The following is a 17,514-nucleotide window of genomic DNA, read 5'->3' on the forward strand; positions in this document are numbered from 1 at the left end:
ACTCTTAATTACCGATTCCGATATCAACCGATACCGATATATACAGTCGTGGAATTAACACATTATTATGCCTAATTTTGTTGTGATGCCTCGCTGGATGCATTAAACAATGTAACAAGGTTTTCCAAAATAAATCAACTCAAGTTATGGAAAAAAATGCCAACATGGCACTGCCATATTTATTATTGAAGTCACAAAGTGCATTATTTTTTTTAACATGCCTCAAAACAGCAGCTTGAAAACTGCCTTTCAAATGTCTATTCTTGGTGTTGGATTTTATCAAATAAATTTCCCCAAAAAATGTGACTTATACCCTAGGGCAGTGGTTCTTAACCTGGGTTCGATCGAACCCTAGGGGTTCGGTGAGTCGGGCTCAGGGGTTCGGCGGAGGTCAAAACACACCCGACTCATCGTGTAAATAAAAACTTCAACCTATCGGCGTATTACGGATACGGCAACAGCAGAAGTCAGACTGATTTGCAGGTGTGTAATTTGTTGTGAGTTTATGCACTGTGTTGGTTTTGTTCTTTGAACAAGGTGATGTTCATGCACGGTTCAATTTGTGCACCAGGAAAGAAACATGGTAACACTTTTGTATGGGGAACATATTCACCATTAATTAGTTGCTTATTAACATGCAAATTAGTAATATTGGCTCTTAACTAGTCATTATTAAGTACTTATTAATGCCTTATTCGGCATGGCCTTATTATAACCCTAACCCTCAAACCCTGGCCATAACCAAATAGCTCTAAATTAAGTCTTTGTTACTTACAAACCCCGTTTCCATATGAGTTGGGAAATTGTGTTGGATGTAGATATAAACGGAATACAATGATTTGCAAATCCTTTTCAACCCATATTCAGTTGAATGCACTACAAAGACAACATATTTGATGTTCAAACTGATAAACTTAATTTTTTTTTTGCCAAATAATAATTAACTTAGAATTTCATGGCTGCAACACGTGCCAACGTAGTTGGGAAAGGGCATGTTCACCACTGTGTTACATGGCCTTTCCTTTTAACAACACTCAGTAAACGTTTGAGAACTGAGGAGACACATTTTTTAAACTTCTCAGGCGGAATTCTTTCCCATTCTTGCCTGATGTACAGCTTAAGTTGTTCAACAGTCCGGGGGTCTCCGTTGTGGTATTTTAGGCTTCATAATGTGCCACACATTTTCAATGGGAGAAAGGTCTGGACTACAGGCAGGCCAGTCTAGTACCCGCACTCTTTTACTATGAAGCCACGTTGATGTAACACGTGGCTTGGCATTGTCTTGCTGAAATAAGCAGGGGCGTCCATGGTAACGTTGCTTGGATGGCAACATATGTTGCTCCAAAACCTGTATGTACCTTTCAGCATTAATGGTGCCTTCACAGATGTGTAAGTTACCCATGTCTTGGGCACTAATACACCCCCATACCATCACACATGCTGGCTTTTACACTTTGCGCCTATAACAATCCGGATGGTTCTTTTCCTCTTTGGTCCGGAGGACACGACGTCCACAGTTTACAAAAACAATTTGAAATGTGGACTCGTCAGACCACAGAACACTTTTCCACTTTGTATCAGTCCATCTTAGATGAGCTCAGGCCCAGCGAAGACGACAGCGTTTCTGGGTGTTGTTGATAAACGGTTTTCGCCTTGCATAGGAGAGTTTTAACTTGCACTTACAGATGTAGCGACCAACTGTAGATACTGACAGTGGGTTTCTGAAGTGTTCCTGAGCCCATGTGTTGATATCCTTTACACACTGATGTCGCTTGTTGATGCAGTACAGCCTGAGGGATCGAAGGTCACGGGCTTAGCTGCTTACATGCAGTGATTTCTCCATATTCTCTGAACCCTTTGATGATATTACGGACCGTAGATGGTGAAATCCCTAAATTCCTTGCAATAGCTGGTTGAGAAAGGATTTTCTTAAACTGTTCAACAATTTGCTCACGCATTTGTTGACAAAGTGGTGATCCTCACCCCATCCTTGTTTGTGAATGACTGAGCATTTCATGGAATCTACTTTTATACCCAATCATGGCACCCACCTGTTCCCAATTTGCCTGTTCACCTGTGGGATGTTCCAAATAAGTGTTTGATGAGCATTCCTCAACTTTATCAGTATTTATTGCCACCTTTCCCAACTCCTTTGTCACGTGTTGCTGGCATCAAATTCTAGTTAATGATTATTTGCACACAAAAAAATGTTTATGAGTTTGAACATCAAATATGTTGTCTTTGCAGCATATTCAACTGAATATGGGTTGAAAATGATTTGCAAATAATTGTATTCCCTTTATATTTACATCTAACACAATTTCCCAACTCATATGGAAACAGGGTTTGTAGAATATGTTCCCCTAGTGTCCAAAAAACTCTAAATTAAGTCTTTGTTACTTAGAATATGTTCCCCATACTAAAGTGTTACCAAAAACATATAACTTTGTCTTGAATTGGGAAAAAAAAATATATATATATTTTTCACTAAAGAAGAGTTCGGTGAATGCGCATATGAAACTGGTGGGGTTCAGTACCTCCAACAAGGTTAAGAACCACTGCTCTAGTGTGACTTATATATGTTTTTTTTCTTCTTTATTATGCATTTTCTGCCGGTGCGATTTATACTCCGGAGCGATTTATAATTCGAAAAATACGGTACTCTTACAAGTACAATTTATCCCAAATGTTACTTAAAGGCCTACTGAAACCCACTACTACCGACCACGCAGTCTGATAGTTTATATATCAATGATGAAATCTTAACATTGCAACACATGCCAATACGGCCGGGTTAGCTTACTAAAGTGCAATTTTAAATTTCGCACGAAATATCCTGCTGAAAACGTCTCGGTATGATGACGTCTGCGCGTGACGTCACGGATTGTAGAGGACATTTTGGGACAGCATGGTGGCCAGCTATTAAGACGTCTGTTTTCATCGCAAAAGTCCACAGTATTCTGGACATCTGTGTTGGTGAATCTTTTGCAATTTGTTCAATGAACAATGGAGACAGCAAAGAAGAAAGCTGTAGGTGGGAAGCGGTGTATTGCGGCAGGTGTTGTGCCGGATAACGCACCCCCGCCGTAGAATGCACCCCGACTGTTGTGCCGGATAACACAGCCGGTGTTTCATTGTTTACATTCCCGAAAGATGACAGTCAAGCTTTACTATTGGCCTGTGGAGAACTGGGACAACAGAGACTCTTACCAGGAGGACTTTGAGTTGGATGCGCAGACGCGGTACCTCCAAACATTTGATCACTTGCCCGTACGTGCGTGCCGCTATGTGCATGTCACGTACGTAACTTTGGGGACTTTGGGGAAATATATGTGTTATATGAACTTTGGGGAGGTGAACGGTACTTTGGGCTGTGGGATTGAGTGTGTTGTGCAGGTGTTTGAGTTGTATTGGCGGGTTATATGGACGGGAGGGGGGAGGTGTTTGTTATGCGGGATTAATATGTGGCATATTAAATATAAGCCTGGTTGTGTTGTGGCTAATAGAGTATATATATGTCTTGTGTTTATTTACTGTTTTAGTCATTCCCAGCTGAATATCAGGTCCCACCCGCCTCTCACAGCATCTTCCCTATCTGAATCGCTCCCACTGCCCTCTAGTCCTTCACTCTCACTTTCCTCATCCACAAATCTTTCATCCTGGCTCAAATTAATGGGAAAATCGTCGCTTTCTCGGTCCGAATCGCTCTCGCTGCTGGTGGCCATGATTGTAAACAATGTGCAGATGTGAGGAGCTCCACAACCTGTGACGTCACGCGCATATCGTCTGCTACTTCCGGTACAGGCAAGGCTTTTTTATCAGCGACCAAAAGTTGCGAACTTTATCGTCGATGTTCTCTACTAAATCCTTTCAGCAAAAATATGGCAATATCGCGAAATGATCAAGTATGACACATAGAATGGACCTGCTATCCCCGTTTAAATAAGAAAGGCCTTTAAGTAAATGTAACAGAGTAAATGTTTCTACCCACCTCTGGGCACTCATTCCGAGGCACTACTGTATGGTCTTGTTTTTCATGCTGAAAACTCTTCATTCCAGGCCCGTAGAACTCCGTTGTTTGTCTTTGCTGGCAACTGTTTCAAATGTATGAAAAGATGGTTTGAATCAAGTCAGTGTGTTGCTGCTCAGCTGCTGCGTAAGGACAAGGCGTCGATTAGATTGTGCGGTGATAATGATGACGTGACAAAATTCTCATCTGCGCCGCAACAAGTCATTTCCAGCTTTTGATGACGATCACATTCATTATGGGATTATTGCATCCATCCCCGCCCCCCCACCCCGGCCAGCTGTTTCCACTGTTGTTAGACTTTACTGGAGGGTGAAAACATCTACAGTTGCTCACAATTGTATTTAATAAAACACACATTTCTGGTTTGGCAGTGTTTCCCACAGTACTGCAATCTATTTGTGAAGGTGCCTTGATGACGTCATCCGGTAATTTGCATAATTGGCCATGATGCGAATAGCCCACATGCCTTTCTTTGGACATCCCTAGTTTACATTTTTTTTACAATACAATGATTTGCAAATCATTTTCAACCCATATTCAGTTGAATATGCTACAAAGACAACATATTTGATGTTCAAACTGATAAACATTTTTTTTTTTTGCAAATAATCATTAACTTTAGAACTTGACGCCAGCAACACGTGACAAAGAAGTTGGGAAAGGTGGCAACAAATACTGATAAAGTTGAGGAATGCTCATCAAACACTTATTTGGAACATCCCACAGGTGAACAGGCAAATTGGGAACAGGTGGGTGCCATGATTGGGTATAAAAGTAGATTCCATGAAATGCTCAGTCATTCACAAACAAGGATGGGGCGAGGGTCACCACTTTGTCAACAAATGCGTCAGCAAATTGTTGAACAGTTTAAGAAAAACCTTTCTCAACCAGCTATTGCAAAGAATTTAGGGATTTCACCGTCTACGGTCCGTAATATCATCAAAGGGTTCAGAGAATCTGGAGAAATCACTGCACGTAAGCAGCTAAGCCCGTGACCGTCGATCCCTCAGGCTGTACTGCATCAACAAGCGACATCAGTGTGTAAAGGATGTCACCACATGGGCTCAGGAACACTTCAGAAACCCACTGTCAGTAACTACAGTTGGTCGCTACATCTGTAGTCTCCTATGCAAAGCGAAAACCGTTTATCAACAACACCCAGAAACGCCGTCGGCTTCGCTGGGCCTGAGCTCATCTAAGATGGACTGATACAAAGTGGAAAAGTGTTCTGTGGTCTGACGATTCCAGTTCCAATCACATAATACCTGCGGCTTTTCACACACACACACACACAAGTGAATGCATCGCATACTTGGTCAACAGCCATACAGGTCACACTGAGGGTGGCCGTATAAACAACTTTAACACTGTTACAAAAATGCGCCACACTGTGAACCCACACCAAACAAGAATGACAAACACATTTCGGGAGAACATCCTCACCGTAACACAACATAAACACAACAGTGCGACGTCCCACTGGGGTGAGTTTTTCCTTGCCCTTATGTGGGCTTTGTACCGAGGATGTCGTTGTGGCTTGTGCAGCCCTTTGAGACACTTGTGATTTAGGGCTATATAAATAAACATTGATTGATTGATTGATTGAACAGAACAAATACCCAGAAGCCCTTGCAGCACTAACTCTTTCGGGACGCTACGATATACCCCCCATCTCCCGAATTCGGAGGTCTCAAGGTTGGCAAGTATGGTCTTTGGTATGACTCGGCCTGGGTTTGAACTCCCGACCTACCGATCTCAGGGCGGACACTGTAACCACTAGGCATGTCTAAAGAAGCGTAATATTGTATTTTCCCTGGTGAGAAACTCAAAAGGAACACTTCGGTCTCATTAGACGTCTTGACCTTCAGCACCATAGTGGTCTTCGGAGCCAAAAATACATCCGAACACCTTCTTACCCCCAGACTTATATGAAGATGAAAAGCTAGCATTACCACGGAGGCCCACGTAAAAGCCTTCAGACGAGCGAAAATGCGTCTTTCGGGACGCTACAATATATCCCCCGTCTCCCGAATTCGGAGGTCTCAAGGTTGGCAAGTATGGTCTTTGGTATGACTCGGCCTGGGTTTGAACTCCCGACCTACCGATCTCAGGGCGGACACTGTAACCACTAGGCATGTCTAAAGAAGCGTAATATTGTATTTTTCCTGGTGAGAAACCCAAAAGGAACACTTCGGGCTCATTAGACGTCTTGACCTTCAGCACCATAGTGGTCTTTGGAGCCAAAAATACATCCGAACACCTTCTTACCCCCAGACTTATATGAAGATGAAAAGCTAGCATTACCACGGAGGCCCACGTAAAAGCCTTCAAACGAGCGAAAATGCAAATACTCACGATAATATTCCGCACAATCTCACTATTATTACAACAATGTGATGTCAACCCAACTCCAAAACACCGTCAGCTGACCATAAAGCAGCACTTAAAAGCTTTAAGAAGGCTTCTGTCCTCGGATGATTGGCACGTTGTAATCAAACACAGGTGCACCGTAAAGAAAGAGTCATCCATGCCGCTCCTCTGCAGCTCACGGGGGAATTTCAAGTAAACCCCAGACAACAAATTCCTTCTGGGTTTAATTCCAGGTGAATCCTTGAGGAGGTTGTTGTGTTGGTGCAACCGTTAGGTAATAGCTAGATAACAACTGCTGGTTAGCGCAGATGACCGTTTCACGGAAAACCTGTTTATTTGTTACCAAACTGACCGTTCTGGGCTGTGGCTGACTCAATGCAGGGTCATAAAAACCTTGGCACTGCAGTTATTAATCCCTGTAGTAAAAATGGTCTGGGTCACATGGCAACGTCTTCCATAGAGGCATCATAAAGCACTCGGACCTGAAGGTCCTGAAGAATCCAAGAACATGCAATCCAACTTTAAAGCCAAATTTACATTTCGGAATTCAACTAACTGTTTGTGGTTAACTTACTGTACTTTTACACTTGTCAATAAGAATACAGAATGTTAAAATTTGTCTTGAAAGTTAAGTTGTTACACTTAGTTTTAAAGGGGTCATATTTTGATTTGTTTTCTACATCTAAAACACTTGACAAGACAAGACTCTGCAACGTTGCGTGGTCATCGGGGGCGGTACCTCTGGATTGGCAGACTGAGGTGGTGGTTCCTCCTCTTTAAGAAAGGGAACCGGAAGGTGTGTTCCTACTATCGTGGGATCACACTCCTCAGCCTTCCCGGTAAGGTGTGTCCAGGTGTACTGGAGAGGAGGCTACGCTGGATAGTCGAAAGTCAGATCCTGGTCTTGGAACTGTGGACCAGCTCTATACTTGGCAGGGTCTTTGAGGGTGGATGGGAGTTTGCCCAAGCAGTCTACCGGTGTTTGGTGGACTTGGAGAAGGCATTCGACCGTGTCTCTCGAGAGGTCCTGTGGGGAGTGCTCAGAGAGTATGGGGTATCAAACTGTCTGATTGTGATGGTCCGCTTCCTTTATGATCAGTGTCAGAGCTTGGTCCGCATTGCTGGCAGTAAGTCGGACCAGTTTCCAGTGAGGGTTGGAGGCCGCCAGGGCTGCCCTTTGTCACCGATTCTGTTCATAACTTTTGTTCCTACTATCGTGGGATCACACTCCTTAGCCTTCCTGGTAAGGTCTGTCCAGGTGTACTGGAGAGGAGGCTACACTGGATAGTCGAAACTCAGATCCTGGTCTTGGAACTGTGGACCAGCTCTATACTTGGCAGGGTCTTTGAGGGTGGATGGGAATTTGCCCAAGCAGTCTACCGGTGTTTGGTGGACTTGGAGAAGGCATTCGACCGTGTCTCTCAGGAGGTCCTGTGGGGAGTGCTCAGAGAGTATGGGGTATCGAACTGTCTGATTGTGATGGTCCGCTTCCTGTATGATCAGTGTCAGAGCTTGGTCCGCATTGCTGGCAGTAAGTCGGACCAGTTTCCAGTGAGGGTTGGAGGCCGCCAGGGCTGCCCTTTGTCACCGATTCTGTTCATAACTTTTGTTCCTACTATCGTGGGATCACACTCCTTAGCCTTCCCGGTAAGGTGTGTCCAGGTGTACTGGAGAGGAAGCTACGCTGGATAGTCGAACCTCAGATCCTGGTCTTGGAACTGTGGACCAGCTCTATACTTGGCAGTAGGGCTGCGAATCTTTGGGTGTCCCACGATTCGATTCAATATCGATTCTTGGGGTCACGATTCGATTATAAATTGATTTTTTTTTTCGATTCAACGCGATTCTCGATTCAAAAACGATATTTTCTCGATTCAAAAGGATTCTCTATTCATAGGATTTCAGCAGGATCTACCCCAGTCTAATAGCTAGATAACAACTGCTGGTTAGCGCAGATGACCGTTTCACGGACAACCTGTTTATTTGTTACCAAACTGACCGTTCTGGGCTGTGGCTGACTCAATGCAGGGTCATAAAAACCTTGGCACTGCAGTTATTAATCCCTGTAGTAAAAATTGTCTGGGTCACATGGCAACGTCTTCAATAGAGGCATCATAGAGCACTCGGACCTGGTGGACCTGAAGAATCCAAGAACATGCAATCCAACTTTAAGGCCGAATTTACAATTCGGAATTCAACTAACTGTTTGTGGTTAACTTACTTTTAAACTTGTCAATAAGAATACAGAATGTTAAAATGTGTCATTTGTCTTGAAAGTTAAGTTGTTACACTTAATTTTAAAGGGGTCATATTTTGATTTGTTTTCTACATCTAAAACACTTGACAAGACAAGACTCTGCAACGTTGCGTGGTCATCGGGGGCGGTACCTCTGGATTGGCAGACTGAGGTGGTGGTTCCTCCTCTTTAGGAAAGGGAACCGGAAGGTGTGTTCCTACTATCGTGGGATCACACTCCTCAGCCTTCCCGGTAAGGTGTGTCCAGGTGTACTGGAGAGGAGGCTACGCTGGATAGTCGAAAGTCAGATCCTGGTCTTGGAACTGTGGACCAGCTCTATACTTGGCAGGGTCTTTGAGGGTGGATGGGAGTTTGCCCAAGCAGTCTACCGGTGTTTGGTGGACTTGGAGAAGGCATTCGACCGTGTCTCTCGAGAGGTCCTGTGGGGAGTGCTCAGAGAGTATGGGGTATCAAACTGTCTGATTGTGATGGTCCGCTTCCTTTATGATCAGTGTCAGAGCTTGGTCCGCATTGCTGGCAGTAAGTCGGACCAGTTTCCAGTGAGGGTTGGAGGCCGCCAGGGCTGCCCTTTGTCACCGATTCTGTTCATAACTTTTGTTCCTACTATCGTGGGATCACACTCCTTAGCCTTCCTGGTAAGGTCTGTCCAGGTGTACTGGAGAGGAGGCTACACTGGATAGTCGAAACTCAGATCCTGGTCTTGGAACTGTGGACCAGCTCTATACTTGGCAGGGTCTTTGAGGGTGGATGGGAATTTGCCCAAGCAGTCTACCGGTGTTTGGTGGACTTGGAGAAGGCATTCGACCGTGTCTCTCAGGAGGTCCTGTGGGGAGTGCTCAGAGAGTATGGGGTATCGAACTGTCTGATTGTGATGGTCCGCTTCCTGTATGATCAGTGTCAGAGCTTGGTCCGCATTGCTGGCAGTAAGTCGGACCAGTTTCCAGTGAGGGTTGGAGGCCGCCAGGGCTGCCCTTTGTCACCGATTCTGTTCATAACTTTTGTTCCTACTATCGTGGGATCACACTCCTTAGCCTTCCCGGTAAGGTGTGTCCAGGTGTACTGGAGAGGAAGCTACGCTGGATAGTCGAACCTCAGATCCTGGTCTTGGAACTGTGGACCAGCTCTATACTTGGCAGTAGGGCTGCGAATCTTTGGGTGTCCCACGATTCGATTCAATATCGATTCTTGGGGTCACGATTCGATTATAAATTGCTTTTTTTTTTCCGATTCAACGCGATTCTCGATTCAAAAACGATATTTTCTCGATTCAAAAGGATTCTCTATTCATAGGATTTCAGCAGGATCTACCCCAGTCTGCTGACATGCAAGCAGAGTAGTAGATTCTTGTAAAAAGCTTTTATAATTGTAAAGGACAATGTTTTATCAACTGATTGCAATAATGTAAATTTGTTTTAACTATTAAATGAACCAAAAATATGATTTATTTTACCTTTGTGAAAATATTGGACACAGTGTGTTGTCAAGCTTATGAGATGCGATGCAAGTGTAAGCCACTATTGTTCTTTTTTATTTATTTATTTTTATTTTTTTTTAATGTCTAATGATAATGTCAATGAGGGATTTTTAATCACTGCTATGTTGAAATTGTAACTAATATTGATATTGTTTTTGATAATATCCATTTTTGCTTCACTACTTTAGGATTGTTCTGTGTCGTGTTTGTGTCTCCTCTCAATTGCTCTGTTTATTGCAGTTCTGAGTGTTGCTGGGTCGGGTTTGGTTTTGAAATTGGATTGCATTGTTATGGTATTGCTTTGTATTATTTAGTTGGATTGATTAATAAATAAATAAATAAATAAATAATAAAAATCGATTTTTGAAAAATGAGAATCGATACGGAATCGTACAACGTGAGAATCGTACACCGTGAGAGTCGTGATTTGAATTCGAATGAACTCGAGGTCCACGTTAATCAATTCATGGTAAAGTTACATATGGCGTTACATTAGTGCCAAAAATCCGAGCGCATAAAAACTGTTATCGCGCGCTTATTCTCCACTTCGGTGCCTTTCTGTGCGCGCGCGGTGCCTTTTTGCGCGCGTGCGGTGCCTTTCTGCGCGCGCGCGACGCCTTTCTGCGCACTCTCTGTGGATTCCTGGCATCTCTCCTCACGCTGTCATGTTTCTTTTTGGCACTTTGGGGGCGGGTATGCTTAGACGGCCCCTCCTTTCTGATTGGCTGTGAGCATTTTTCATATGACCAATCATTCTCCAGCGTAGCAACGTTGTAGCCATCTTACCTCGGACATCTAGCCTCAATCATTACATTGATGTCAATGGTACATGTAAATTAAATTACCATAACTTGCTCGATTTTCGACCAATTAACAAACGGTTTGCCTTGTTACAAATCTTATTACATGTAGATATGACATAGGATGCTGTACCTGTTGAAATTACCTATTTCGCTTTTTTTTAAAAATGACTTAATTGTGCAACATAGTTGTGTAGGGTCAGTGTTAGTCAGTTCTCTGATTATTTTAAACTGTTTCAGAATACATTATTAAAAGCTATTTTTAACATTTTAAAAACAAAATTCAAAGATTATTTCATTAATTTTATGGCTGAATCAAAAGAAATTCCATAAATTAGAAAACAAATGTTCAAGAAGAAGTGAAAATATAAAATAATGTTATGGTTGGATGTTATTGCTGGTGGACCAGTTCTGGCTGAAAGATGTGATTATGGTGTTTGTTGTCTTATTATTTATTTGGGTCACATTTTGTATTACCCTGTATTGTGTTTATGTGGTATAATATATAATACAAAATGTGACCCAAATAAATAATAAGACAACAAACACCATTTTTTCAGCTAGTGGCGTTAGAATGCAATAAGCTAACTAGAGATGTCCGATAATGGCCTTTTTGCAGATATCCGATATTCCGATATTGTCCAACTCTTAATTACCGATTCCGATATCAACCGATACCGATATATACAGTCGTGGAATTAACACATTATTATGCCTAATTTTGTTGTGATGCCCCGCTGGATGCATTAAACAATGTAATAACTATGGCGTCACATTAGTGCCAGAAATCCGAGCGCATAAAAATGTTGTCATTTTTCATCAGCGCACGACATTTTTTTATCCACTTCTTCCTCCGTAAATCTTGATACATATTGACGATGACCCGCCCTGCTATACTGCTGATTGGCTCTGAGCATTTTTCAGCATTTTTCGCCTGACCAATCAGAAAGGAGGGGCCGTCTAAGCATACCCGCCCCCAAAGTGCCAAAAAGAAACATGACAGCGCGAGGAGAGATGCCAGGAGTACACAGAGAGCGCGCAGAAAGGCACCGCGCGCGCACAGAAAGGCACCGTGCGCGCGCAAACAGGCACCACGCGCGCGCAAAAAGGCAACGCGCGCGCAAAAAGGCACCGCGCGCGCGCGCACGAAGTGGGAAATAAGCGCTCGATAACAGTTTTTATGCGCTCGGATTTTTGGCACTAATGTGACGCCATAGTTACATTGTTTAATGCATCCAGCGGGACATCACAACAAAATTAGGCATAATAATGTGTTAATTCCACGACTGTATATATCGGTATTGGTTGATATCGGAATCGGTAATTAAGAGTTGGACAATATCGGAATATCGGATATCTGCAAAAATGCCATTATCGGACATCTCTAGTTAGAATGCAATAAGCTAACGCCACTGGCTGAAAAAAATCTTCCTGTTTGACAATCAGGGACAGGACTGTCTCTTAATTGACAGGTGAAAGGACCAGTCCTTCACCTGAGAGTTAAGAACAGAAACAAACCAATAAAAACAGGCAGTTGAACTAAGGAAATACGAGCGCTGGAACGGAAACAAAGAAAAAAAACCCAGGGAACTAATAAACAAAATTCAAACTGTCATTATGGGACGTGACACAACGGTGTTTTGAAAGCCTACAAAGACGTAATATGCATGAATAAGTTATCAGTCTTGAGAAACCAGAAGTCCACTGTATTAGTATTGGCTTGAAAAAAAAAAAAATCTGTTTATAACCCTAATGTTTACTATTCCCAATGCCAAAACCAGACCAGATTGAGTACGGCATTTTTAATGATACTTAATGTTATTTCAACATGAGTGCGTGGGGATCAAAACAAAACTGATAAGATGTTTGAAGAGCTCACATTTGGATTTTCTTTTTTTTTCACCTGGACACTCACTGCTGTCACATCCCTGAGTTTAAGCTTCAGCGAACGGTGGGAAAGCCAGAAGAAAAAATCCCCGCGGGCCTATAGTAATTCTTTGAAGCTGTTCTCCATGCAGCTCCATGCAAGGGAGGCCATTCATCTCATGACTGAACATTCTAGATTAGATAATGTCACCAAAAAAAAGGACATTTCTAACCAGCCTTTTCTGAAATACCGATCGCAAATGTGAAAATTCAACTGAACCGCACCCCGAAATGGCTAATAAGTGAAGACCCTCGCGTGGCCGTTATTCATCCACTCTGTGAATGAGACTGGGAAGCGGCAGTTATTATAGCAACCAGTGGGACTCATAACTCCTGAAGTTACTCTCTCGGTCATGGGATAAAGAATGGGACAGGATATGGTCAATGCCCCCAACGGGTCCATTGTGCGTCCAAAGCGTGGCTCTGGGGCCATTTGCAGGCCACAGCTAATTTTTCAACAGTTTTCAAATATATATTTTTTTAAATCCATAAAAAAAGTGGAGTAAAAGAGCAAAAACGTGAAATGTAACACGAAACATTTGCAATGTTGACGCTAATAACTAGAGATTTCCGATAAATGCTTTAAAAATGTAATATCGGAAATTATCGGTATCGGTTTCAAAAAGTATAATTTATGACGTTTTAAAACTCCACTGTGTACACGGATGTAGGGAGAAGTACAGAGCGCCAATAAACCTTAAAGGCACTGTCTTTGCGTGCCGGTCCAGTCACATAATATCTACGGCTTTTCACACACACAAGTGAATGCACAGCGTATTTGGTCAACAGCCATACAGGTCACACTGAGGGTGGCCGTATAAACAACTTTAACTCTGTTACAAATATGCGCCACACTGTGAACCCACACCAAACAAGAATGACAAACACATTTCGGGAGAACATCTGCACCGTAACACAACAGAACAAATACCCAGAACCTCTTGGAGCACTAACTCTTCCGGGATGCTACAATATACACCCCCCGCTACACCCCACAAAACCCCGCACCCCCCAACCACGCCACCTCAACCTCCTCCAAATTCCAAGCTGCTGTTTTGAGGCATGTTAAAAAAAATAATGCACTTTGTGACTTCAATAATAAATATGGCAGTGCCATGTTGGCATTTTTTTCCATAACTTGAGTTGATTTATTTTGGAAAACCTTGTTACATTGTTTAATGCATCCAGCGGGGCATCACAACAAAATTAGGCATAATAATGTGTTAATTCCACGACTGTATATATCGGTATTGGTTGATATCGGAATCGGTAATTAAGAGTTGGACAATATCGGAATATCGGATATTGGCAAAAAAAGCCATTATCGGACATCTCTACTAATAACACAAAGCTGTTAGTTTTTTTTCTTTAAAGCTGTCACTGTTAAAATAATAATTATGAATCAAAATCACGAATTATTGATCTGTCCAAGTCTCCGATTACATCAAAAATTCAACTTGTAAATATTTTTTGGGGGAAATATTGCATATTTTGTGTTTGCCATAAAAAAAAAACTTTTTGTTGATAAAAAGGACATAAAACAGACAAACAAACAAAAAAGATGAAAAAATTACAAAAACGTATAATTGACGGATAGGTCTGAAAATAAAGGGGGAAAAAAGATAAAACTAGGACTTGTTTTTAACACTTATGAGTGGGGCCCTTTTGAATTTTAGTGGGATTTTTTTTAATTGTCATTGCTCAAAAAATGATAATAAATTAAAATCAATGTTATGAATTATTGACCTAGTTGAGGCTTGAATTACCGTATTTTACAGACCATAAGCCACACTTACTAAATTTTAGAAGAAAAGCAATTTTTTTTCATATTTTAGCCGCACAGGACTATAAACCGCAGATATATACCGGTCCATTGTGAAAAATTCATACTGCGGTATTGCGGTTTTAATATCTTCGAAATAACGTCGTGATGTGGACTTGTTTCTTCAGCATTGTCCATTTCATCTGACATCACATGGACAAAGATAAGACCTTCTGGAGGAAAGTTCTGTGGTCAGATGAAACAAAAATGTAGCTGATTGGTCACAATACCCAGCAATATGTTTGGAGGAGAAAAGGTGAGGCCTTTAATCCCAGGAACACCATTCCTACTATCAAGCATGGGGGTAGTAGTATTATGCTCTGGGCCTGTTTTGCTGCCAATGGAACTGGTGCTTTACAGAGAGTAAATGGGACAATGAAAAAGGAGGATTACCTCCAAATTCTTCAGGACAACCTAAAATCATCAGCCCGGAGTTGGGTGTTCCAACAGGACAATGACCCCAAACACACGTCAAAAGTGGTAAAGGAATGGCTAAATCAGGCTAGAATGAAGGTTTTAGAATGGTCTTTCCCAAAGTCCTGACATAAACATGTGGACAATGCTGAAGAAACAAGTCCATGTCAGAAAACCAACACATTTAGCTGAACTGCACCAATTTTGTCAAGAGGAGTGGTCAAAAATTGAAGCAGAAGCTTGTGGATGGCTACCAAAAGCGCCTTATTGCAGTGAAACTTGCCAAGGGACATGTAAGCAAATATTAACATTGCTGTATGTATACTTTTGACCCAGCAAGATTTGGTCACATTTTCAGTAGACCCATAATAAATTCATAAAAGAACCAAACTTCATGAATGTTTTTTTGTGACCAACAAGTATGTGCTTCAATCACTCTATCACAAAAAAAATAAGAGTTGTAGAAATGGTTGGAAACTCAAGACAGTCATGACATTATGTTCTTTACAAGTGTATGTAAACTTTTGACCACGACTGTGTGTGTGTGTGTGTGTGTGTGTGTGTGTGTGTGTGTGTGTGTGTGTGTGTGTGTGTGTGTGTGTGTGTGTGTGTGTGTGTGTGTGTGTGTGTGTGTGTGTATTAGAGATGCGCGGTTTGCGGACACAACCGCGGAGTCCGCGGATTATCCGCGGATCGGGCGGATGAAATTAAAAAAAATAAGATTTTATCCGCTCGCGGGTCGGGTCGGGCGGATTAATTAGATATTTTTTTTATTTTATTTTATTTTAATTTTTTTTGCGGGTGGCAGTTAAACCAATTGGGAAATATATATACATAGTTAAATGTTGTTACCCACATACGAAAAACGAGCAGGCACCTGCTGCATATGCCACAACAGAAGAAAAAAAAAAAAAGAGATGGACACTTTTACGGAGGGAGAAGGGACGCCTCGCCGGGGTCCGGGACTGAGGCCCCTTCCCCCGAGAGGGCCCCACCGGGAGCCGTAGCTGAGGCGATCCGCGAGAAGGGCCTGACGCAAGTCCAGGGTCACTACCGCGCCCACCGCACCGACACCCCGCCTCGTCCGCTTTCGCCGCGGCCGGCGTCACGCGTAGCAGGTAAGCAGCTTACCTGCCCGCCACCCCCGTGGCCGGGGGCTCGTAACATGGGTCACTCCGCGCGCTCCGCCCGCGCAGCTTACCTGCTTGCCACCCCTGTTGCCGGGGGCGCGTAAAAGGGGTCACTCCGCGCTCAGTGCGCTCACGAAAGGGGTGGGGCTCACCCTGGTTGATATAGAGAGCAGGACAGTGGCCATGGAATTTCATTTAAGGTTTGTGATAAACCATCAAACTCATTCGTTAAAAGGACTCTATAGTAATGTAAAGCGAATTTTTCTGGACATTATCATGCAAGAAAAGTTTATTTTTGGGATCGCGATCACCGCGTAATGATTTTTAAAGGTTGCATTACATTATTAACTGTCCCATATGTGATCAGCCAGTGCAATTGGAAGTCCATGCTCAATTATTGCCTCCGTAAATAAAACTTCGGCATTTATCACATCCAAAGAATCTGTTTGGGCGACGAAAAACGTTGAAAGTTTTCCACTTGTATCGCTAGCAACGGCATTAGACTTGTGTTTTTTTGTCCCAACGTGGTCTTTTACATCGCTAATTCCTCCGTGTCCGATCGAAAAATCTTGTCTGCACAAGGTGCAATTCGCGTAGTTTTCACCCTTTTTTTTTTTTTTAATTAATATTAGATATATAACAACGGGCGGATGGCGGGCGGATGTAGTTCTGATCAAACGTTACATCGGGTGGATGGCGGATGGTTGACGACTTTCTGACGCGGTTGCGGATGAGATAAATTGCCTATCCGCGCATCTCTAGTGTGTATATATATATATATATACATACATACAGCATATATACACACACACATACACACATTTATATATGTGTGTATATATATATATATATATATATGTACACACACACCAGTATACACATTTATATATATATATACACACACACACACACACACACATTTATATATATATATATATATATATATATATATATATATATATATATATATATATGTATACACACATATATATACATATATATATATATATATATATATATATATATATATATATATATATATATATATATATATATATATATATATATATATACAGTATATATATACTAGGGCTGCAACAACTAATCGATTAAATTTGATTATAAAAATAGTTGGCGATTAATTTAGTCATCGATTCGTTAGATCTATGCTATGCGCATGCGCAGAGGCTACTTTTTTTTTATTTTAGTTTTTAATTTTTTTTTTAATTAATCTTTATTTATAAACTGCTAACATCTACAAACAGCTGAGAAACAATCAAAATAAGTATGG

General features: G+C 42.0%; 1 protein-coding gene across 6 annotated transcripts in view; it reads right to left on the reverse strand.

Annotated features, from left to right (window-relative positions):
- Nucleotides 1-17,514, reverse strand: part of mrtfbb (myocardin related transcription factor Bb) — a 221,873-nt gene that overhangs the window by 81,456 nt on the left and 122,903 nt on the right. For 3 of the 6 annotated variants that reach the window (XM_061981979.2, XM_061981976.2, XM_061981977.2), the window contains one exon: nt 3,992-4,094. The exons of the other annotated variants lie outside the window; for them this stretch is intronic. In XM_061981979.2, the coding sequence (XP_061837963.2) occupies nt 3,992-4,005 (14 nt within the window). In that variant the 5' untranslated portion in view covers nt 4,006-4,094. The remainder of the gene's footprint in view (nt 1-3,991; nt 4,095-17,514) is intronic. 6 annotated transcript variants of the gene reach the window in all.

Source organism: Nerophis lumbriciformis, linkage group LG24 (genome assembly GCF_033978685.3).
Source record: "Nerophis lumbriciformis linkage group LG24, RoL_Nlum_v2.1, whole genome shotgun sequence".
In the NCBI taxonomy this organism is placed as follows: domain Eukaryota; kingdom Metazoa; phylum Chordata; class Actinopteri; order Syngnathiformes; family Syngnathidae; genus Nerophis; species Nerophis lumbriciformis.